General features: G+C 38.8%; 1 protein-coding gene and 1 non-coding gene across 2 annotated transcripts in view; one reads left to right on the forward strand and one right to left on the reverse strand.

Moving 5' to 3' along the window:
- Nucleotides 1-1362: 1362 nt before the first annotated feature.
- The window catches only part of NPEPPS (aminopeptidase puromycin sensitive), a 65794-nt gene continuing 42963 nt past the window's right edge, over nt 1363-24193 (reverse strand). The window contains exons 13-23 of the mRNA XM_045836871.1: nt 22524-22633; nt 20113-20176; nt 17594-17733; nt 15778-15912; nt 14276-14495; nt 11365-11507; nt 10867-10923; nt 6267-6374; nt 5332-5487; nt 5011-5058; nt 1363-2934 (exon numbers count right to left, since the gene is read on the reverse strand). Of these exons, the coding sequence (XP_045692827.1) occupies nt 2782-2934; nt 5011-5058; nt 5332-5487; nt 6267-6374; nt 10867-10923; nt 11365-11507; nt 14276-14495; nt 15778-15912; nt 17594-17733; nt 20113-20176; nt 22524-22633 (1334 nt within the window). The 3' untranslated portion in view covers nt 1363-2781. The remainder of the gene's footprint in view (nt 2935-5010; nt 5059-5331; nt 5488-6266; nt 6375-10866; nt 10924-11364; nt 11508-14275; nt 14496-15777; nt 15913-17593; nt 17734-20112; nt 20177-22523; nt 22634-24193) is intronic.
- LOC123817836 lies at nt 13138-13244 on the forward strand. Its single transcript, XR_006785536.1, has one exon. It is a non-coding gene; the product is annotated as a U6 spliceosomal RNA (small nuclear RNA).

Here is a 24193-nt window from a genome sequence, read left to right on the forward strand (position 1 = left end):
AGAGCTAGTGAAGGAGTTATCCTTTCTGCCCCTAGATTTGAAGGGACAGAGAGGAGGAGCTAGAAGCTAGGGAGGGCTGTGTAATAAGAGTCATGGTCTTTGGTAGGGAGACACAGATAACCCATGTGACCTGGCAATGAGGAAGGGGGGAGAATAAATTCCCTGACCATCCTTTTTTATGCCTTTTGATCTTGAGGGTGTTACTGTGGTAACTGGATCAAAACAACCTGAAGTGAGAGGGCAAAAGAGCTTGTTAATGCCATCCACGTGGGCCAGCAGCAACGCCTGGGGCCCAGAGGGCGTGTGGAGTAGTTCCGAAGGGAAAAACGGAAGATAGTCAGCACAACCTTTCCCCCATCATAATTCAAACCGCTAAGCTGCTATACACAAAACTTGCATGTATGCTGAAGCTAAAATATTTTATTTTTTGACAGAGGGGAATGGGGAAAGAGGAAAACACCAATGTGCGGTTGCCTCTCTGGTGCCACCTGCCCCAAACCCCCACCAGGAACCTGGCCCGAAACCCAGGAATGTGCCCTGACTGGGAATCAAACTGGTGACCCTTTGATTCACAGGCTGGCGCAGTCCGGCACTCAATCCACTGAGCCACACCAGCCAGGGCTAAAGTTCTTTTATCAAAGCAGAACCTTCTCAGTCTTGTGCATCTGCTTTGCAGGTGCCTTAAGCATATGCCTAGACAGCCTAGCAGGGGTGTCCAACCTTTTGGCGTCTCTGGGCCACAATGGAAGAAGAGTTGTCTTAGGCCACACAATAAATACGCTGAGACACACAAAAAAAATCTTACTATGTTTTAAGTAAATTTACGATTTTGTGTTGGGCTGCATTCATAGCCATCCTGAGCTGCATGCGCTTGGGGACACCCCTGGACAGGAAAGCCCTGAGCTCAGCATCTGCATAAGGAAGCCTCGATGGTCTCAACTTCTGAACGCCCACTCTAAGGAGCTCTAAGATTTTTGAGAACTAATTTAGAAGGAACATTAGGGTTTTTCTGTTTGGGTACTATTCATTAGGAATTTAGGAACTGGATTTTGTTAGATTCAAATATCCTACGGTAGAAAAACCTATAATCCTACTGAATGATAGTAAAGTTTTCAGTTTCTTACCAAAGAGATAAAAGAATGAGGACATCGCCCTGGCTGGCGTAGCTCAGTGGATTGAGCGCAGGCTGCGAACCAAAGTGTCGCAGGTTCGAGTCCCAGCCAGGGTACATGCCTGGGTTGCAGGCTATAACCCCCAGCAACTGCACATTGATGTTTCTCCCTCTCTCTCTATCTCCCTCCCTTCCCTCTCTAAAAATAAATAAATAAATCTTAAAAAAAAAAAAAAGAATGAGGACATCAATTTCACATTGACATTTTTATTAACGCCAACTGTTTTTTTAATTATTATTTTTTAAAACAATAGCACAAAAATGTTTCAAGGAAGCAGTCTCACAATCTGATGACCTTCTGAAATAGTTAAGCCACACCAAATATGAATTCCTGTTAATAACACAAAAATATTTTTAAAAGAAAAATAAAAGGAAAAGGGGGGGGAAGAAAACAAAGGAAAAAGCATAGGGACAGAGAAAGGAATGAGATGTGGAGTTAAAACTCACTGGATTAGGGAGGCGAGACTCATTAGTAGGACACACTGTTGAAGCAGAGAGTGGCACTCCGCCGGCTTAGCGTCTTTGTCGCTGTCTTTCAGCAGTCACCACTAACATACGCAGGCCCTGGGGCGGGCGCCACTGACTTCTCACATGCCCCAGAGGAACCAGAAGAAGCCAGTGTAGATACTGTCGTAAAGAGGTTTCACAGTTGGCCTAAGACAACTAAGACCATTTTCAGCAGAATAACCTCCTTCAGAAAGTTCTGGCTGAAAACCTTTTCATTTCTATTGTGTCACCTATATGCCTTTCAGGGTTTTTAGAAGTCATTTAAAAAGAAAGAAAAAAATGTATATCAGTTTCTCTTATTTAATGTGGCTATAAAAGATGTTTCCTTATTATTTCTTATCTAAGAAGGACACCGGGGATGGGTGCTGGGGGTGGAACTAAGGGGAGGAAAAAACCCAGACCTAGATAGGTCATTTTTTTTTCTTTTTGGTTTTTTTTTTCTTTCTTTTTTTTTTTTTTTGGCCAAGGGGTCACACAGAAGGGAAGGCAAAGAGGAAAACTACAATCCTTGGTTTGGATTGCGTTATGCAGGAAAATACGTCTTCCTGGTCAGTCCCCATGCCAAAAAAAAAAAAAAAAACCCACTTGGAATTACGCACAGATTCTGTCTGTTATACCAGCTATCGGCCTTTCGTGTTTAACCGTTCCCTGCAATGGACGCTACCCTGGGCTTGCAGGCTGCTTGCAGAACCCACTTCACAAAAATCTCTTCACCCAGAAGCCTCTGGTTTCCTTTCCATAGGTTATAAAAACAGAACATCTGTCATTAACAGGAGAGTGTTAAATACTTTTAACCACTGACAAGGCTTCAGGAAGTTTCACAGTTTCATTATGCTCTATTTTATTACTATCATATTTACATTTTTATTTTTTATTATTATGTTCTTTTTTTTTTTTTTTTTTTTTTGCTGAATTGCTGACTTTCCTTTTTCAATAGATTTTAATTCTGGAGTGTGAGCAGGAACCAGTTAACTACATTCATTGTCCAACCCCCACTGGTTTGAAAGAAGACTCCAAATTCTTGGTATATGAATCAGCTGTTCGGTAGCTCCACCTCATCCCTGCAGCGAAGCAGCAGAACCGCAGTGCGCCATGCTCAGGGTTCACGCTGTGGGTGGCGAGGCCTTTCGCTGAAGGAGGTACTGGTGGATGCTCTCAGCATCTCGCTTTAGCCAAGCAGCATTTAGCAGGACATTTTCACAACACTGCTGGATGGTACGCTCAGCTGAAGGAGCTGGGTGACTCTCGAAGAAAGCCTGGTATAAAACAATTCAGAATGTAGGATCATTACTAGCGACAGTGAGAGGTTAGTATCACAGATCATGAAAAAACACCCACTGGTCTGTAAAGGGTTCATAAGCTTCACTCTGACAATTTAGTACTGCGACTCCCAGATGAAAAGAAAAGCAGCAGGTCCTTGAACCTGCCTACAGGAATTCTCCCCTAAGTATTATATGCTTAAAACCTAATCAGTAGAGAAAAAACTTACAACCCTTTTTTAGTCTCATTGACCAGTGGTTAATCTAGGCTTTGAAATAAGGCTTGGGACTTGCACCTAGGCTCGCTCACATACTAGCCTATGACTTTAAATTAACTGCTCTAAGTCTGTTTTCTAGCCTACGAGGAAACATTTAGTCCAGAAGACTGAAGAGACAACCCATATAAACCATCAGTGTAATACTTGGCACAGAGTACTCAGAACTCAACACGTTTTGGCTGCTTCAAATAAAGATTTGTAAGGGATGATAAAACCAAGGAGCTTACATTGCTGCTACACCCTAGTAATTTCATACTCCATTGACTCACATTTTTCATGTAACTGCCTCTGATTTTATTATAATTTATTACTGATTCAAGATTGAATTCATTTTCTAATGATGTCTACCTGGTTTCATAGAAAACAAAGCCAACTCTTAAATGCCAGCCAGGAAAAGGATGGGGTCCTTCTTTTGAACTAGTAGTTACTAAGAGAGAGAATGACTAATTCATAAGATTAAGTCTAGACCTTTTAAAAATCTGTAACTTTATTTACATAGATGACAAAGGTTCCTGCTCCGAGGCTCCTTATCATGATTAGATTCTTAGGGCCCAAGTAAGATGCAACTTACTTTAGTAACAACACCACCATTTACACAATAGAAACCTGGGAATTATCCTTGACTTCCCCCCCAGCTCCTACACATGTTCACAACACAGAGAAGCCACTCAGTAAATATTTGTTGAATTAAAGGTTAACAAAATCAGGCCCCTAAATCTCTTCTCTATTTCACCTCTTCCCAGCTACTGTATCATTCTTGCTTGGAGGGTTGGCTTCCCCACATCCTCTCTTCCCCCTTTCAAACTATTCCCCACACTGTAGCCTGGCCGAGATGTTTGTAATACAAATCAGTTCAAGTCCCTCCTTTGTTTATAAGCCTTCAAGGCCCTTTCATTTTTTGGAAAAGTTTAATATGGGCTATAAAGTCCTCCATGGTCTGGCTTCTACCTACCTGTCTTACAAGCCTTAGCTTGGCCACTGCCCTCCCCTCCAAGCCCATTATATGTATTTCTCCTTCAGAATACTTATCTGTACAAATAAATTGTTTCCATGATACAGTGCACAATACTAAATGAAGGCAAAAATCAAGTCTTTCGCTGTTTTCTTAGGATCTGAAATCTTAAAATCTTATTTCTGCCATTAGCTCAGAGAGTGAATCAGGTGTGGAATTTCCAAATCCACACCTGATAACCACCTTGCCTTCAAAAAGGTGAAGGTGAAAATGACACTTTATGTAAATACTTCACAATTAAATGCAATGAAAGGCTTAAAGTTAAGATTTTCCTAATCAGTGTATATTTCTCCCCCACATGCTGAACTTTATCACTGTACTCATTATTAACCTTTTAAAGGCTAAGAGGGAAAATTCCTACATAGTCACCTACACAGGTTATTAGAAAGGGAAAAAGAATATCAAGGACCTACTCTGTCCCAGCTCCACTATGTTACTTAAGCTAAATAACAATCTTATCATCACCCCATTTTACAGATAAAAGACAAACTCATAGGGGTTAAAAAACTTGCTTGAAGTAAAACAGCCAACGCCAAGCAGAGCTTTACACCCAGGTCAACTGATTCCAAGTTCCACATTCTTTGAACCATATTTCAACTCCCTCAAAGATGATTCCAACTCTAAATTCTTCAGGCATTAAAGAATCAACCTAAGTTGTCTTTCTCTAAGCCCAAAAGAGAGAGAGAGACACTAAAATACATTCCCCAACATGTGATGATTATAGGTTGGTTAGTGTTTTTGTTTACCAGAGTGAAAAGTGAAACATTAACAGTACTTTCTTACCTTAACCTCTCCAGCCATTTTATCAATTGCAAATCCCTCAACTGATAGCTGGAAAAAACAATGGTTTAAACAGTAAGTGCAACTGAAAGAGGCTTGAAACAAACTTCATTCACCCTAAAAACGAATGATTCTATTCTCTCCTAACTTCAGTTTGTTCTAGAGGGTGCAGGATGGGTGATGGGGAAGTACTTTAATTAGGCTAATAACTAAGGAAACTCTGAAAGAGCAATGACCATAATCTGTGGGGTCTAGTGAATCCTGAATGTCTCTCAAATAACCTCCATGATAAGCAAGCTACTCAAAATAAAAATCATCACATACCTTTATTAGTCTGGATATTAAGAATCCTCCCTGGTATCGATTATAAAGTTCTTCCCAGTTGTCCTTTATAAATTTCCAAGCAGCCTTCCTTCCATGCTTGCTGCCTCCAGCCACTCCACCAATTACTGATACAGTGTCCTGTGGACGTACCTCTTCCTGAAAATAGAAAGAGAACTAAAAGTCTACTGTATCCAAAACATCTTCTGGTGCCACAAAGGGCAAATGTTGCTGAGGTACCCAAGTAATTGCATTGAAGACACTTGTGCCCTGTTTTAGGAATAACTGGCACCACAAGCTTCCAACAAAGGGGGCATTTAACCCAAAGATCAGCCAAAATGAGAATAAGGCATTGAGACAGGTACAGGCAGGCTGTTCAACAGATACTTGCTTGGGCTTCGTCTACAGGGTAAGAAAGGGAAGAGACAGAAAGTAGGCACAGGGACAAGTCGGCTTTCCAGTCTCTCTCCTCTCCCAACTACTCTGACCCTCATCATTGGAGGAAGACATAGAGGTCCGTAACAGAAGCTCATTCCAGTTTTCCTAGACCACCAATTTTCAACTGATGTGCTGCAAGAATTTTTAAAACATGAAACACCTGACTATTCAGGTCACCTGACCTGACCTGACTTTTCCCTTAGATTTATTGTCAAATAAAAAAATGACAACAGCCAATACAACAATAGCCATTAGTGTGAATGAAGCAAAATTATACCCTTTTTTTCCCCAGATTGGCAAAAAAATATATTTTTGGTGTGCCACAATAGTTTAGTAATTAGTTTATGTGTGCCACGAGATGAACAAGGCTGAAAATCACTGCCCTGGACTGAGAGGAAGCCTTACTCTATGGTTAAGGCAAATCAAGGAGATGCTCAAAGACACTTGCCACAGATCAGTGGGTAACAATTCCTCTGAGAGCAGTTTACATTGTAACTTACTGAAAGTGCAAACGTGAGGACTTTTTGAATCAATTCAGGTGAAGAAGTAGCCCCAAGGACTCTTTCAATTCGGTTTTTCTCTTCCTGCATATCTGCTTGTTTATGAAGCTATAGTGAAAAAATAAAGACAGAGCGTTAACTCTCCCCTGGAGGTTATGCATATGCTTATATGAGCTTTGTCCCCAATACAATGAAACTTTCACTCTATATCCTCATTGGCTAAGACTGCAGGGTATGAAATGAACATAAGAATACTTTCAAGATGTTTGGGCACTAAACCCCTCATATGTCATTTTAGTAAATCACTACATTTCAGTGCTTCCTATACGAATGGCTTGTCCTCAGTCTGAGCAGTTTACATCAAGATTTTCATGGCCAAATTATTTACATCAGTGGTGTCTGAATAATGTTCTGTATTATATGAATAAACTTATTACTAATCCACTCATGGTCATCAATTTAATTTACAATAGTGGAAAACACATATGATGAATTATTGAAAATAACATTTTAAGAATTTTGGTGACATAAACATGTTCTTGATATATTAACTGGAAAAAGGAGAGAGACAAAGCAAAATTATTCTAAATTAAAAAAAAATTAAATGTTAAGGGGAAAAATCTCTGAAAACACACCAAAATGTTAACATTTATTAATAATGGTTCTGATCAGTGACATCACGCATCATTACATTTTTATTGTTTTAAATATGTTATTTATTTTTAGAGAGAGGGCAAGGGAGGGAGTAAGGAAAGGGGAGAAACGTTGATTGGTTGCCTCCTGCACATATGTCACCCGGGGACCAGACCCGCAACCCAGGCATGTGCCCTGACCGGGAAGTGAACCAGAACCCTTTGCTTTGCAGGATGATGCCCAAACCACTGAGCCACACTGGTCAGGGCTTTCATTGCATTTTAAAAGCGCAGTTAGCAGCACATGCTGAATGCAGAAGAAAACCGAGAAGCAGAAAGAAACAAACTCAAGTTACTACTATATGTACTTTGTTAAATCAAAAATAAGATCACATTATAAGTGCTATTTTTGTGACCCAATATATTAAAATTAGAGCTAAGTTTTATTTTCTTCTTTCTGGGGTTCTAGTCTTTAAATCACTCATAGTTAATATACAAAATCTTTTTTCATATCAGAAAGATATTACATATTTTTAAAAATTAGAACCATAAATGTACAAGATACCTCTCCAAGACAATTTACAGACTCTCTCAGTCGTTTTCGCCCTCTGAAGATTTAACACTGACCAGGGTAGGGAGACCCCATCACAGCAACTAATTTCCTCCTCCTTTCCTTTGGACTCTTTGGAGCCGCAGCGTGGTAAAATAGGTAGGAGTCTGGGGACCCGGGTTCTAGTCCCCATTTGCCTCTAACTAGCTGTGTGATCTTAACTAAGTCCTTAACCTTTCCTGGTCTCCGTTTCCTCATCCGTAAAATGAGTGGGGTAGACAGATGATCTCTAAGGTCGTTTTCAGGTCTAGGACTCTAGGTATGAAAATGCTTTCAGGAAGCATTTTTTCCTCCAAAGAGAACCTGTTACACTAGTCCACTAGATGGCACCATAACACCCATTTTAAATAAACTTTGAATTCGAGTTATTTTTTATCCTGTCTCATTTTTCCTAAATTACGAACAAAAACTATCCTCCTCATCTCTCATCAATTGTTTTTTTTAAAGAACTCTGATTCTGTTTTCATGAGAGTTCTTTCCATTGTAAGGCTGAATTATTGTGAGTTCCCTTGTGTTAACCAGATGCCAATTCTCATCAAATACACATACTAGTATAAAGTCTTAAAAGAATGCCATGACATGAAAATGTCAAGGTCTCTGTCACGAAAATTTCAGAACCCCTATTCTGTGTAATGCCTTTTATGGAATAGACAAAACCCACAAAATATCTCATGTAGTATGCAAAGAAATATATGCTTTATAGTGTACACAGGTTCACAGAATATTTAGAATGAGAAGGGACCTTGCTGTCATTTAGTTGAAAAGTAAACCCACGGTACACTCTTACATTGTTACGAAGGAAATCCTTATACAAGAGGGCTAAAGGAGCACATTTTGAGATACAGTGTCTTAAACAAATAAAGTTTGTATTTTTCAGAACATTCTGATCTTTTAAATAGGATTTGCTTAAAACTAAAATATTAGAAATTAGATATGCAATTCTGATCCACTTGGGGTCAGAAAATATTATGTTACATTATACTTGGAAGTATAAAAGCATATCTCACACATATCCTGTTCATCCCCGAGTGGGGATCTTTCAATAATGGGCTTTATAGGTCTGATTGATGATTTGAGTGTTTAGGCACATTCTGCACATTTTATTTGATGGTAATAAGTAGACTCAGCTCCCTTCACCTCTAATGCAACCAATATAGTCAAGTTATCCCTTAGACTGATAACTGCACGGACAGGGACTAAAGACATCACTTGTTCCATGGTATTAGGACTTTCAAACAGGTCACTGCCATTATAAATACAGGGAAAGTTTTGCCTATATGTTTTTTTAAGCTAGAGTTTAATTATATGCCAACTACCCCGGGAAAACTACAGAGGCTATGCAGTCAGGTGAATTAATTTCTTGTCCATTCTTAAGAGGCACTGGCATAGTTCAAACCCTTGCGATACCCGATCATCTATCCTTTTCTAAGCACAGAAACAAACCTTTGTTTAAAATGGGCAGAACCCCAAGTAAGTTTACACTGAAGAGGAAAATTTTAAGAACATGACTTGATTAATCAAAATTAATGAACATTTCAGTGTTAAGACTGAAGATACAGCCCTGGCTGGTGTGGCTCAGTGGATTAAATACCAGCCTGCAAACCAAAAGGTCATCTGTTCAATTCCCAGTCAGGGCACATGCCTGGGTTGTGGGGCAGGTCCCCAGTCGGGGGTGTTTGAGAGGCAACCAATCGATGTATCTCTCATACAATGTTTCTCTCCTTCACTTTCTCCCTCTCTACCCCACTCTTTAGAAAAAGAAAAAAAAAAAAGACTGAAGATATATAAACTTGTAAGTAGAAATAGGAAGCAAAAAAATTGGATTATCTTTTATATTATACTGGAGGTATACATTGAACAGGCATTATATGAGGCCTGTCCAGGAAGTATCCAGCCACATCCTATGAAAAGTAGAGACATTTATTGAAGAAGACACAAGATACAAGAAACATTGTACACAGGACAATGATGCCTCAGTCCTCTTCAACACAGGCACCTTGGGACCTCACACACTTCTCCCCGCATCTCTTCCACTGTTCAAAGTGCTCTGCAAAATCCTCTGTTGGAATCGCCATCAGCCGCCCATCGTATTTTCCTCAATCTCACTGACGGTCTGAAACGTCTTCCCCTTCACAGGTGATTTTGGTTTTTGGAAAAACCAGGAGGTGAAGAATGCTGAATCTGGGCTGTAGCAGGACTCAGTCACCTGGGTGATTTGATTTTTCACAAAAAATGCTACATGAGATGTGATGCATGAGCGGGAGTGCTCTCATCATGAGGCTGCCAATCACCAGTTGCCCACAGCTGTGGCTGTTTTCATTGTATTGCCATCTCTCAACCCAGAAGAACATTGAGGTAGGACTCCTTATTAATTGTTTGGCCTGCAGGGGCATACTCGTGATGGACAACACCTTCCCAATCAAACAGCACATTAACATGGTCTTGATCTTGCTGCGACTGCTATGCCTTCTTTGGGAGAGGAGAACCAGGAGACTTCCACTGGGGTGACTGGCTCTTCGTTTCCACATCATAGCCATGGACCCACGATTCACTTCTGGTTATCCTTGTTGAGGAAATCTGATTTATTGGTAGTGGCTTGAATCAAGTCATTAGCAACAGCAGCACGATGTTCCTTTTGCTCTGGTAGCAGAAGCTGTAGAACGAATTTTGCCATGACACGTTTCATGCCAAAGATCCTGTGTCAAAATCTTGGACACGGTAGGTTTTAGAATCTCCAGATCAGCTTCTAGTTCTCACAGTCAGTCAATGACCTTTTCGACTGCAGCCGTACACATTCAACATTCTCAGGTGTTCTGTTTGTCGCAGGCCTTCCAGAATGTGGATTACTTCCGACCATCTTTGAAGCGTTTGAGCCACATTTTTATTTGCACTGCACTCATTGCATTCATTGTCCCCGAAAGCCTTCTGAATCATCTGAATAGCTTCCGTGGATGAACATTCAAGCTTAATGCAAAACTTGATGCAAAATGTCTCACTCAGTCCTTTTGAATGCGATGGCCATAGAGTATACATACTCACTCGCCACCATCTACTGTCCCCACTGACTAGTACAGTGAAGCCATCATTGTTCACACATGCGCATTCCAGTCCACTCGCCTTGGCTGCCAGGTTACATGGATGTCACACAAACTATTCTCATTATATTAACAACTGACAGAAATTTTCTGGACAGACCATGTATATTTCTCCCATTGTTGTTTAATATTTGGTGTCTGAAATATGCATACCTGCATATATTTCTTTTGCCAGGACTTTTTTTAACCTCAGAAAGCTCATACTATCTGTGTTAATCCAAGCTGAAAAGCAGAAAATGTGGGCCCTTTCCAACTTTACATACCTTCATCATAACGTCTAAGGTAGCGACATCCCCATGCTTCAAGACCGTCAGATAGACCTGTAAGAGAATACAGGAACAAGAAAGAAGGAACCTGATTAAATAGATCTTGTTACAAATTTTCTAATGTTAAGAAAAGACAGAAAGCAAGTTAAAAAATTGTACATAGCTACATGGAGATGCTACACGCAAACTGTGGCAAGGAGGTAAGGCCCCACATGAACCAGAAAGGCAGACGGCATGTCGTAAATAACAGAGCACACCAGCTTTCTCAAGGGAACGTGCACTGATAACCACCTTTTAGCACCATAATGCGGACTGAGAGACTTGAAACAAGTGAGAAGCTATCTACAAACCACCTACATGGAATACATTAAAACAGGGTCGAACATGATTTTGGGTCAGTACTTAGGTCATTTTTAGTTACTATTAAATACATTCCACACTACACAGAACGATGCAGTCACCTAAAAATCAAGGTAATTCATTATGAAAACCTACAGGACTCCTCAGATCAGCGGAGAGAATCTGTTTCCCTTCCACATGGTCTTTAAACCGACGGCGGGCTTCTTCTAACGTTGCCTTATGTCCTGCTTTTCCTAGTTTGCCCAGGACCAGGCCCCTCAGGAGTGCATCTAGATGACCTGATTGAGAAGTAAAAGAAATACACAGAACTACTTAAAACACCGATTTTTACAAATATGCCACCTAGATATAATTGTGTTATACCACGTCTGCAATCTAAAATAAACAATTACCTTAGTACTTGAAAGAACACCTGATTTAAATTGATCAAATCATAAGAGTGAAATGAAGTGCTAAACAAACTAGACAAGCAAATAAATTGCTGACTTTGTCTATATCCACAAATTCTGACTATCTGAATTTAAATGTTCACTCCATTTAGGTAATTACACCGTCCAGGTAATGAGTCCGTAAGTAAGGATTATGTGTGAAAGAACAGGCTTAGATCATGCAATTTTAATGCAAGATTCAGAGAAAGTCCACATACAGAATTAATAAACTATATATAATAAACTAAAAATCTTAGATCATTAAAATCAAAATCTGACAGGTCTTTTACTCCAAAGATATGCAAATAGCCAATAAACACATAAAAGATATTCAATATCACTGGTCAGCAGGGAAATGCAAATCAAAACCACAATGAGGCACCACTTCACACCCAACAGGATGGCTAGCATAAAGAAAAGGACGGACAATAAGTGTTGACAAGGGTGTGGAGAAATTAGAACCCTCATTCCTTGCTGGTGGGAATGTAAAACGGTGTGGCCACAGAGAAAAACAATCTGGCAAGTCCTAGAAAGGTTAAACACACAGTTACCATAGGACCCAGCAATCCCACTCTTAAGTATATACCCAAGAGAAATGAAAGTATATGTACACATAAAACCTTGTATACAAATGTTCATAGCAACATTCATAAAGTCAAAAAGTAGAAATAATCCAACATCTATCAATGACAAACAGACAAACAAAATGTGGCACCATATATTCATACAATGGGATATTATTTCAGCTATAAAAAGTAATGAAGTGATATATGAAGCATGAATGACCTTGAAAGCATGCCAACTGAAAGAAGCCAGACACAAATGGCCACAAAGGGTATGATTCCATTTATGTGAAACATCTGGAATAGGCAAGTCCATGAGATAAGCCCTGACTGATGTGGCTCAGTGGCTTGGGCATCATCCTGCAAAGCAAAAGGTTGCCAGTTCGATTCTCGGTCAGGGCACACACCTGGCCTGCAGGTGTGAGAGGCAACTTATCAAAGTGCTTCTCTTGCACATCGATGGTTCTCTCCTTCTTTCTCCTTCCCTCCCCCTCTCTCTAAAAGTAAATAAATAAAATCTTCAAAAAAATACACAAGCTAGAAAGCACATTAGTGGGTTGCCTAAGACTGGGGTTACCAGAGAATGGAGAGTAACTGCTAATTGGTATAGAGTTTCTTTTTTTTTTTTTAATTATTTTATTGTTCAATTACAGTTGTCTGCATTTACCCCCCACCACTCCACCCTCACCCTAGCCAAACCCATATATGGAGTTTCTTATGAGGGTAAAGAAACTGTTCTGGAATCAGATGGTGGTAAAAGTTGTACAGCCTTGTGAACATACTAAAAAGCACTGAACGGAATTTTTAAAGTGTGCATTTTATGGTATATTTGTTATACCTCAAAAGAAATTACCCTAACACACAAATCTGATGGATTTGCAACAGTATAGTGGCCAAGTAAGTTGTGGTATATATTTGTGCTCGCTTTGGCAGCACATACACTAAAACTGTACCAATACAGTGAAGGTTAGCATGGGCCCTGTGTAAGGATAACATGCAAATTTGTGAAATGTTCCATATTTTTGAATGTTCTAAAATGTCAAGGCAGTTGCTCATGTTTAACTGTGAAGAAATAAAAATTTTATCATTTTGCACTAAAAAAAGAGGTTGTGGCATATTCATACAATGAAATACTACTCAGCAATAAAAAGGAATGAACAACCTGGATCATACTGAGTGACAGAAGCCAGATATAGGAACAGAATAAATATGCCCTGGCTGGTGTGGCTCAGTGGATTGAGTGCTGGCCTGCGAACCAAAGGGCTGCTGGTTTGATATCCAGTCAGGGCATGCGCTGGGGTCGTGGGCCAGGTCCCTGGTGGGGGTGTGTGTGCGAGAGGCAACCACACATGGATGTTTCTCTCCCCCTCTTTCCCTTCCCTTCCCTTCCCTTCCCCCTAAAAATAAATTTTTAAAAAAGTATTTTAAAAAAGAACAGAATACATATGCTTCCATTTATATAAAATTCTAGAAGAAACAATATTAATCTAGGGTAAAAGAAGTCAGAATAGTGTTTCCCTCCCAAGACTGGTCAGGAGGAAATACTACTTTTAGTTATTAGCAGATGGTAGAAAATAATTGCATTATAGCCCTGAAGTCACCATTCTCAACCTTCTCTCACAGAGGACAGAATACATGTGGAAGGCCAAATAACTTCCTATTTCAGGAAACTGGCCCCTGTGTCTCTCAACACCTTTATAAGTTGTATATAAAGTATTTATGGTAATAATAAATAAAATAATCCAAAATTCCCTATAGCTCCTCTTGACTACAAATGGGCTTTTGGAACTCATAAAGGACTTTCATGTCCACCGTTCATTTATGCACAGATCATATTTGGCAATGAATACACACAACATAACCGGCACTGTTTTTATGTTGGAGAGCCACGTAAGTTCACAAGTAGGCATAAAAGACCTAAGTCTTAAATTCTAGCTAGCTGAATACATAATAACATCTAGCAGATACAAAGATGATGCCACTGCTATTAACCACAGGTGAGTAAAAAAGGACCGATTTCTGGTCAACTCTTTCCCCACTCAGTACATCCATTACCTTCTCCGGGTTTGGGGTCCCAGCCAAGTCTCTCCCCTATGGGTGAAAAGATATCTTTCACAAACTCCTGGATTTCCTCATAGAAGTCTGTGTGGGACAAGAGAGTTGAGAGAATCCCCAGGTTACAGCTCAGGTCGCTCCATACAGTATAATTGGGCTCATTCACAAAAGCCTCCATGACTTTTAGAACCTCTACAGTGCTAATGATTCCAGCTCGAGCCTGGGATAGGAAAAAATATAAATTAATCTAGTCTTCAAACAAAAACAAAACAAAAAACACAAGCATGCATTCTTGGCATTATCTACTGCTAGTCAGTCATCTCTTTGGTTTAAAGGAAATGAGTCTACGTAAGCTCCAAACATTAGACTTTTATAGACTACAAACCCTGTATGAGAGCATTTCTTATTTACCTTTTTTGCTATTTATAAAAGAGCCACTTAAAAATATGCTAAAATTCTACAAATTTGGAAAGAATTTTTAAAAATAAAGAAAATAGTTAACTTTCTATTTCTATTCAGTTTCAGGGGCCTTGGCTTTGTTTTTCTTTTGAAAATTTTCATACTTTTAGAAAAAGTTTCAAAATTATTTGGGGCTTTGGTTTTTGACAGAGGCCCTTTCAAAACTGGGTCTGCAAACTGTGTCAACTTGAGCCCGTCTTTTACTAAAAGAACACACGCTGGGAAGGCACTACCAATTCAGAGTCCTTTCAGAATTAGCTGAGAGAGTTAGGAAAAAGAACTTCTGTTACAGCAGCCAACTGCACAAACACACCACTCTCCTGGGACAGGTCTCTTTCAGCAATGAGATCAGCAGATGTGAGGTTTTGTGCATCAATGCTAATCTGTGTTTATACAAAGGAGGAATCCAAAACCAGTTACTGCAAAGGGGAGGGAAAACTTCAAGTCCAATTTAAAGGAACACTAGGAGGAATCTGACAATTTTATCACAGTAAAGACACCTAGAAATTATCTAACCTATGTCGGTGTCATAAAGATAATACTACCAACTGCTGCTTTAAATCTCCTCTGGAACAAAACCAAATATAAATAGAATTCTAAAGCCAATGGGCTAGTATACTTGAGTAGTAATGGAATGTTAAAAAATTCTAGACTTTCCCAGCCAAGTACAGCCACTATTTTAGAAAAATATAAATCACTCTGAATCAATTAAGTATTTTTTAAAAATCACATCAGTAGGGAAGTTTCTTCAAGGCTCACACTGATTTCTATTGAAAAGAACTTCTGTGATGCAAAGGGTAGTTTAAGTACAGTTGTAAAAAGCTGGCTTAGGAGTAGTGAAATGGGGTATGTTTCTGGTAAATTATGTAGGTTCGCTCTTGTCATGTTAATTAATAATTAGTCATTTGCTCTAATCCCAAAGGCATTCAACCTTCAGGAAGAACCACACGTATATTATTCTAATTGTGTTTCGCTTGGACACTCCAAGAAAAACAAAATCCTTTAATCAACAAAATCCATCATACTACTTGAGAGAGGCTCACCAAGGAGAAGAGGTCATTCTGTAATCCAAGTCGATCCACAGGGGGCAGAGAAAGGTCACGAATGCCTGGTAATAAGCTTTCCAGCATGGCCGAGCTATACTGGGTCCGATAAAACCCAACTGTTCCCAGGTTTAACTGAAAAGATATCCAGTAGGCATTATTGAAACAGCTGCATTTATTTTTTTAAGTCAATCTTTTATAGGTGTGAAAGGAGCTTTGGCGGTTAGTATATCTGGATGAAAACAGAGATCACATATACCAACAGACAGGGATTAAAATGAAACAACACATAAAGACAGAAATCAGTTATCAAAAATGAATACAGAGGCAAAGGAAAACAGAAACTTGACATGGCAGGGGCCTGAGTGAGGGACAGTGGGAAGAACATGACAAGGACAGAAGACATAATATGGGCAAGTTTCTACTTCTAACCTCAGTGGACTGTTTTACAGAAAACATTTACTATATGCAAAAACACTCAGACAATCTCCGAGGAAGACTAAGCCTTTACAAACATTGCTTTATTGAGCCCAGAGCCTCAAAAAGCATTATATGGACTTAAAAGACAGTTCATATGATTTTGGAAGTGAGGTTATCACTGATTCATTCTCTTTGCCAACAATCAAAAATATTTGTGACAGTATTTACATACACTATATTGTATGTAAATACACCAGTATTTACTATTTGTATTTCACCATTTCACTATTTGTATAAGATACAAATATTTTACTATTTACAAATAAATAGTAAAAATCACCTCACAATTCTAAAATAACTTATTTTATTAATCACCTTTATTTTTTACTGTCGGAATAATGCCTTTATTTACCTGAATACAATCATAGTATACATCATGTTTCCTCTCTTATAAGAAAATGTTCATATTGCTATTTAATCTTTCAGATTATAATTTCAAATGGAAATATAGTATTCCACTGAGTGTATTTAAAAAATTAAAACAAGCCCTGGCTGGTTGGTTCAGTGGATGGAGTGCTGGCCTGTGAACCCAAGGGTCATGGGTTCGATTACTGGTCAGGGCACATGCCTGGGTGATGGACCAGGTCCCCAGTTGGGGGCGTGTGAGAGGCAGCCAACTGATGTTTCTCTCGCACGTGGTGTTTCTCTCCCTCTCTTTCTCCCTCCCTTCCCCTGTTTCTGAAAATAAATAAAATCTTTAAGAAAAAATTAAAACAGAAGGAGAAATGGCTCTTTACAGAAAAGCACAAAAGTCCAGCCAATGTGTAATTCCTATTAAGAAGGTATTAACAGGGAGAAAAGTTTGTAGTAGATATTTTCATTATGAAAAGTACAGAGTACAGCATAATGAAAAAATAATATTTACCAACTGTTTTTATAAAATTGTTCAACAACACCAGCTAAAGGAATTTCACATTTCAGCGACACAAACTGGTTATTATACGTCTGCTCTCACTTGATTATAGTTGTACACATATGATGACAACACATCATTTGAACTTAACATGTCATTACAATGACAGGACAGTTTGAAACTGCAAGCCTACAAGTGTTCTGGTTAATGTGACTTTACACGCAGTCTACTATTTCTTCCTCCTTAATCCTATCCCTTTGTGACTACTTATCTTACCGGACATAAAGGCAAATATGTAGATAATACTATTCGAAAACTGGCCCTAAATTTCACACAAGAAAGTTTAGAAATGTTTTTCTCTGCCAAGTCCTACTCCAAACTGAAGCAGAATTTAGAACCAGCCATAAAATGCATAAAAAAGGAGTGAGAGAAATAAATAAATTTAGATTAAGATAAAAGTGGCCATGCCATTTCCGGACTCACCTTGACCCACTGGTCTGGTTTGACATTCTTCAAAACCACATGCATCTCGGGCTTGTCCATTAGAATTTTCAGTTTGGCATGGCTGGGATCTTCACTAGTAGAGATTGTGATGGGGACCATCCACTGGGGACAGTCTTCTCCTTAAACAAGGGAAGAACAAATGGAAAACTTGAGAAGTAATTTCTCACTGTAAAAATTATAAAGTAAGGTTGAGAGACAGAACTGGTGTTCTACGCATGTGCTTGAGTCTAACTATTAAGCCAACAGCTCATTTTGTTTTTTAAATATTTTTCATCCTCACCCAAGCACATGCTGAGAGAGGGAGGGAGGGAGGGAGAGGGAGAAAGAGAGGGAGAGGGGGAGAGAGAGAGAAACATCAATGTGAGAGAGAAAATCAATCAGTTGCCTCTCGTACATGCCCTAACTGGGGATGGAGGCCAAAACCCAGGAGGTGCCCTGATGAAAATTGAACCCACAACCCTTCAGTTTATAAGACAATGCTCCAACCAACTGGACTACACTGGCCAGGACAATAGCTCATTTTTAATGGTCCAAAAACTCTTTCAGGGGACCTGAATAATACTGGTGAAAAACAAAATCACAACAGTCCAATAAAAACCAACAGTTTACTTACTTACAGGATAACAAGCACGGTGGCTTTAATTTAATGGTTGTTTTTCCCTTTACAGAGCAATAGAGACAGAAATGACTTTAATGTTTTAAACAAACTGTGGGTGGGTGAAAGCCCTCACATAGCATTTAAAAACAAATACTCAGGAGCAGTCTTTAACAAGTATATACACTACTGAAACACTAGAGGTTGGTTTTCATTTTTCTGATAGACAGGATTCACACTGGGAACTGTTGGTTCTCATCATGAACAAGTCATATCTAAAAGGCAAAAAGCTTTGGTAAAGTAGATACATACACTGTCTTAGGTATCAGATAGCAAAATTGACTTTGCATTAAGATGCCAAACAAAAGAGAGTCACTGCCCAGTAGTACATTAAAGGAAATACATATTTTTAAAGATTGTATTTATTTATTTTTAGAGTGGGGAAAGGAGGAAGAAAGAGAGGGAGAGAAACATCAACGTGGGGCTACCTCTTGAGCACCCCCCACTGGGGACCTGGCCCTGAAACCCAGGCACATGCCCTGACTGGGAATCGAACTGGTGACCCTTTGGTTTGCAGGCTGGCATCCAATCCACTAAGCCACCCCAGCCAGGGCTAAAGGAAGTATTTTAATAAGTTATATAGCTTTATGCTACCAAGCTAAGCCATGAATTAAAATTTCCTCTTGACATTGGGGTATTTCAGGTTTTAACACTTCCCATATTGGTCATAGAGTATTAGAAAAACCTGCAAAACCTGTCAGTCCTACCATGCAGATTGGAGGTATAAGGCAGAAAATGGCAACTGTGACATTTAGGGATTTATTTGGATAACATACCTGTCACCTAACTTATCAGGCATATTTATTAAAAGAGTAATTCTCAATGCTAAGGAAAGTTTTAAGAGTGGAAGGCTGTACCTCTTAACATTAGTAGGGCATATCACATTCTGGTGGGTGAAACATGAAAAGGCATTGGTGATCCTAATATGCAGCTCCCCCTGTTGAGACCTGCTGTTTTATTTATTGATTTATTTATTTTAAAGATTTATTTATTTTTAGAGAGAGGGGAAGGGAGGGAGAAAGAGAGGGAGAGAAACACTGATTGGTTGCCTCTTGCAGTCCCCCAACTGGGGACCTGGCCCACAGCTCAGGCATGTGCCCTGACTGGGAGTTGAACCGGTGACCCTTTGGTTCGCAGCCCCCGCTCAGTCCAGTGAGCTACACCAGCCAGGGCAACACTTCATTTTCTGATTTTTCAATTAATCTTTAATTTTCTGGGTAAGAGTCTAATGATATGTAGAAATATTGGGGGGAAAAAAAGCAGAGGAATCCAACTATTTTGTTCGAATTCCTATACTTCAGCTTATTAGAGAATTAACTCAAGGTGACTTTGAGCAATTTAACTAATCTACCTATGCCTCAGCTCCCTCATTTGTAAAGTGTGAACAATCCTATCTACCTAATAGGGTTGCTGAGAGTATAAAATAAGGGTCAGTTATAGTGCTTAGCACATAATAATACATCTAAATAATCATTGGGCTTTATTTGTTTACTTACTTATTATGCCCAAGAATTTTAAAAAATAATTAGCCACCCACATATATATATATATATGTATCCAGTCTCCTTTTAGAGATTAAGGCTACAGACATCACTTCTTGGGTGTTCTTATCCTTCTTTATACACAGGGACATGGAATTTCAAAAATCTGAGAATATGACAACAATATTACAAATACTTCATGAATCTCCTCTCTTGATTTTCTGGATTTCATTTTTATTCTAATACCACTTCCTTACTTTTATTTAATTGTAAAAATGGACAATTATTTCCTAGCAGTTGGAACACTGCTGATATGATATCCGAACACAGTGATTAGCTGCCACTTATAGCCATTTGCTTACCAGCATATGGTCCACTGGCACAGAACTTCCTTTGGGACAACTTCAGTAACCTGTCATCTTCTACCTAAAGAAGCAAAACAAAGGGTATTATAGTTTAATTCTTTTTCTTTTCTGGAGGGAGCAACATTTCTGTGACAAAGGAGAAGGTAAAACCAGTGTAATCAAATGTCTCATGAGTACATAAAATGCAATGGTGATAAAGATGATAATGTTAGAGAATAGTGTAAATTCACTATTTCTTATTTAGGCTTCAAAATAACAATAGTCTAAATAAAAGAGAAAGTTCTATGTAATATGAGCCCTGAGAAAATATATGTAGCCAGATAAGAACTCTTAGGATTCAAGTTTTCAAAGGGATACATCACAAAATAATATGACAGCAAGTTATTTTACATTAGCATGTGGACTCAATATTCAGAATTCAAATTTTTAGAATGATTAATAAACATGGAAGAAGCACACACCTTGTTTTCCAAGGAGGAGCTTTGCAATGAAACAAAAAAGTGGGGCGGGGGGGACTGCAAAAAAAGAAAAAGCCAGGAGCAACAAAGACAAGTATGTATTTTTTAAAGTACTTCAACAAAGTGCAGTCATTTGTTTGATTTATTAGTTACTACACCCTAGAACATTTATTTATTTTTAAAGGTTTTATTTATGCATATTTAGAGAGGTGGGAAGGTAGGGAGAAAGAGAGGGAGAGAAACATCGATGTGTGGTTGCCTCTCACGCGCCCCCCTATGGGGACCTGGCTTGCAACCCAAGCATGTTGCCTGACTGGGAATCAAACCAGCGACCCTTCGGTTCGCAGGCCGGCACTCAATCTGCTGAGCTGCACCAGCCAGGGCTTACACCCCAGAACATTTTAAATAATACAGGATATAACAAATTTAATATCACCTAAATCAAAATTAAAATTGGGCCAATGACCTTTATGGCTAAACTGACTACTAAAGACAGAATTAAAAAACTAAAAAATTTGAATGAGAAAGCAACAGCCACTTGGATGCCATAGAGAAACAACTAATGAAATTAAATAGTACATCATTGATTAGTTATTATCACACTGATTTCCCTGATAAGGTTGAAAAGTGACTTTTAAATTCAGAAATAAAGCAAAAATATTTAAATATAGGAAATATAAAGTGAGAAATCGATCATTAGCTAAACATTTTAGTCCTGACTGGTGTAGCTCAGTAGACTGAGCATGGCCTACAAACCAAAGGGTGGACAATTCGATTCCCAGTGAGGGCACATGCCTGGGTTGCAGACCAGGTCTCCAGGAGGGGTTCAAGAGGCAACCACATATTGATGTTTCTCTCCCTCTCTTTCTCCCTCCCTTCCCCTCTATCTGAAAATAAATAATTAAAATCTTTTAAAAAATAATCAAAATAGCCCTGGCTGGTGTGGCTCAGTGGATTGAGTACCAGCCTGCGGAACAAAGGGTTGTGGGTTGGATTCCCAGTCAAGGCAAATGCCTGGGTTGCAAACCAGGTCTCCAGTAGGGGACGTGTGAGAGGCAACCACCCATTGATGGTCCTGTCCCTCTCTTCCTCCCTTCCCCTCTCTCTAAAAATAAATAAATAAAATCTTAAAAAAATAATAATCAAAATATTTTGTTACAGATCTCTCCTATGTTTAAATGAATTAAGAGTCATAGGGTTTTTATTGTAATGAAAAAGGAAAATGAATTTGGCTATGCTTATAGCAAAAAAACAACAAAGCAAATAAAACCTTGAAAGTAGTTTGATGTAGTTAATTGAATCTCAGTAATACTGGGAGGAAGTAGGATATTAAGAGTCCTCTGTTCTCTGTGTTCTGCTTGGGGGAAAAAAAAAAGGCCTAATAGCTTTTTGTGTAATTACTAAACAGTTAAGTAGTTCTGAGGTGTCGATAGTTTTTGAGGGAATAAAATCCCCTGAGGTGAAAGGAACAATCATCTTTGTATGTTATTAATTCTTAAAACAGTAAGATAAAATGAAAACTACTTGTCTATATAGAATGTCAATGTCAAGTATGATCAGGTATCTCTTATGGAAAGACTAGTCCAAAAGGGAGAAAGAAGACTGGAAAGAAACAGAATGGTCACAGTGGTCAGTCACTAAACTTACTCATATTCTTTTCTACCAAATGTGATTGACTGCATTCGCTGAACTGCCTTTTCGAATGCCTGGGGCAGGCAGCTGAGCGGTCCTCCAATGTGTGTACTTCAATATAAAACACAATCGTGCTTAAGGGTAAGGTGTGGCTTTGGAAGATTAACTTACATTGCAATGTCCCATGTAAATTTGGTAGCACAGGGCTGGTTTAAATGTCACCTAGAATTCTTAAAGTACAGAAAAGCAAATCTGATACCACTGATTGAATTTCATTTAATACAATATCAGACAAATTGAGAAACTTTATAAGTTTACCTGTTCTGCTTCCACATAAATGAGGGGAAATCCCATTTGTTTGGTCCAGGTATTCATCACCGCTGCTATAGGTTTACCACTAGCACTTTCTAAACTTTCCCAGAGATCCTCTAGGAGAGAAACACAAACAATGAAAATATAAATATTTACATTTTTATTTTCCTAAAACAAACAAACAAACAAACCCAAAACCAGATTTTATGTAACTCTTGACACTGTGTGGCTGACCAACACTTTGGTTCTTTCACATTCAGGAAACAATCGGTGGGCAAATGTCCTCCTTGCCTCCCCATTAAGTTAACTTTTTTTACAAAAACTGGTCTTATAGTCTAAGATGTAATTAATTGTTCCAATTTATTAAAAATTAAAAATTATAATAAACAAAAGACAAACAGGTGAGTTTGAACAAGACCAAACAGAAACAAACAAATGGAAACATATTCAAGATCACTGCTAAACAATCATTCACAAACATAAAGTCATTATACTCATTCAATTAACAGAGATAAAAAAGCTGAAGACAGAGGATACATGTGTGGGAGTAATGGGCAATGAGGCTATAAAAGTAGGCAGGCGACCTGCTAAAGACTCTGCATGGCTCACAAAGAAGCACTGACTTTATCATGAAGCGAATGTGGCATCCCAAGTATTTTTGATCAGTAGAGTGATGCATTCAGATATCCACTTAAGAAAAAAACCCTAGCTTGCCTCAGAATGAGAGATGAAATTGACGAGAGTGGGGAAGGCAAGTAGTGAGTTAATAGGCACCTGCAGAGTTCAGTGAAGAGATTGTGAAGGCATGAATTAAGGTAAACACAGTGAGAACAGAAAGAGGACATTGTGTAAAAATGGAGGATGATAACTCAAGTGTATCTGAACTGCCAATTATCTTTCATAAACCAGAAAACAAACCAAAAACAGTTACATGGTAGGCCTTGCTTTCATATGTGGCCTATGAACTAGCAGCAGTGGCTTCCCCTGGGGACTTCAGGCCTCACCCTAGGCCCACTGAATTAGAAACATTTTAATAGACCCCATGTGACTGTCTCTCCATAATGGTTTAAGGAGCAGGAGGGCATAATCAATAAAATATTTTTAAAAAGAAGCACAAGGTTATTTCCTCATATACTATATACAGACATACCTTGGAGATATTGCAAGTTTTGTTCTAGACTCCCACAATAAAGCAAATATCTCAATAAAGTGGAGTCACAAATTCATTGTTTCCCAGTGCATATAAAATGTTTAAAATATACTATAATCTATTAAGTGTGAAATAGCATTATGTCTGAAAATGTACATACCTTAGTTAAAAAATACTTTATTGCTAAAAAATATTAGCCATCACCTGAGCCTATGTGAAAAATGGCGCTGGCAGACTTGCTCAATGCAGTGTTGCCACAAACCTTCAATTTGTAAAAAACACAGTGTCTACGAAGTGCAAAAAACAAGGTATGCCTGTACAGGAATGCCAAGGACTCACAAAACTTGCAAGAGCACACTTTTCTGTAGCCCTTGTTTAAGGGACAGACTGTGTACTTTATAAGCTAAATTGAAAATTCATGGGGGGAGGGGTGTCAAGGTTACATCATGTCCTTAAGAGAGGAGATACCGCATTTTTTAAATCGCAGGTCACGAACAGGAACAGCCTATGGCCAAGACTCTGAACT

The sequence above is a fragment of the Phyllostomus hastatus genome, unplaced genomic scaffold, assembly GCF_019186645.2.
Source record: "Phyllostomus hastatus isolate PE091 unplaced genomic scaffold, TTU_PhHast_1.1 phas_contig_210, whole genome shotgun sequence".
In the NCBI taxonomy this organism is placed as follows: domain Eukaryota; kingdom Metazoa; phylum Chordata; class Mammalia; order Chiroptera; family Phyllostomidae; genus Phyllostomus; species Phyllostomus hastatus.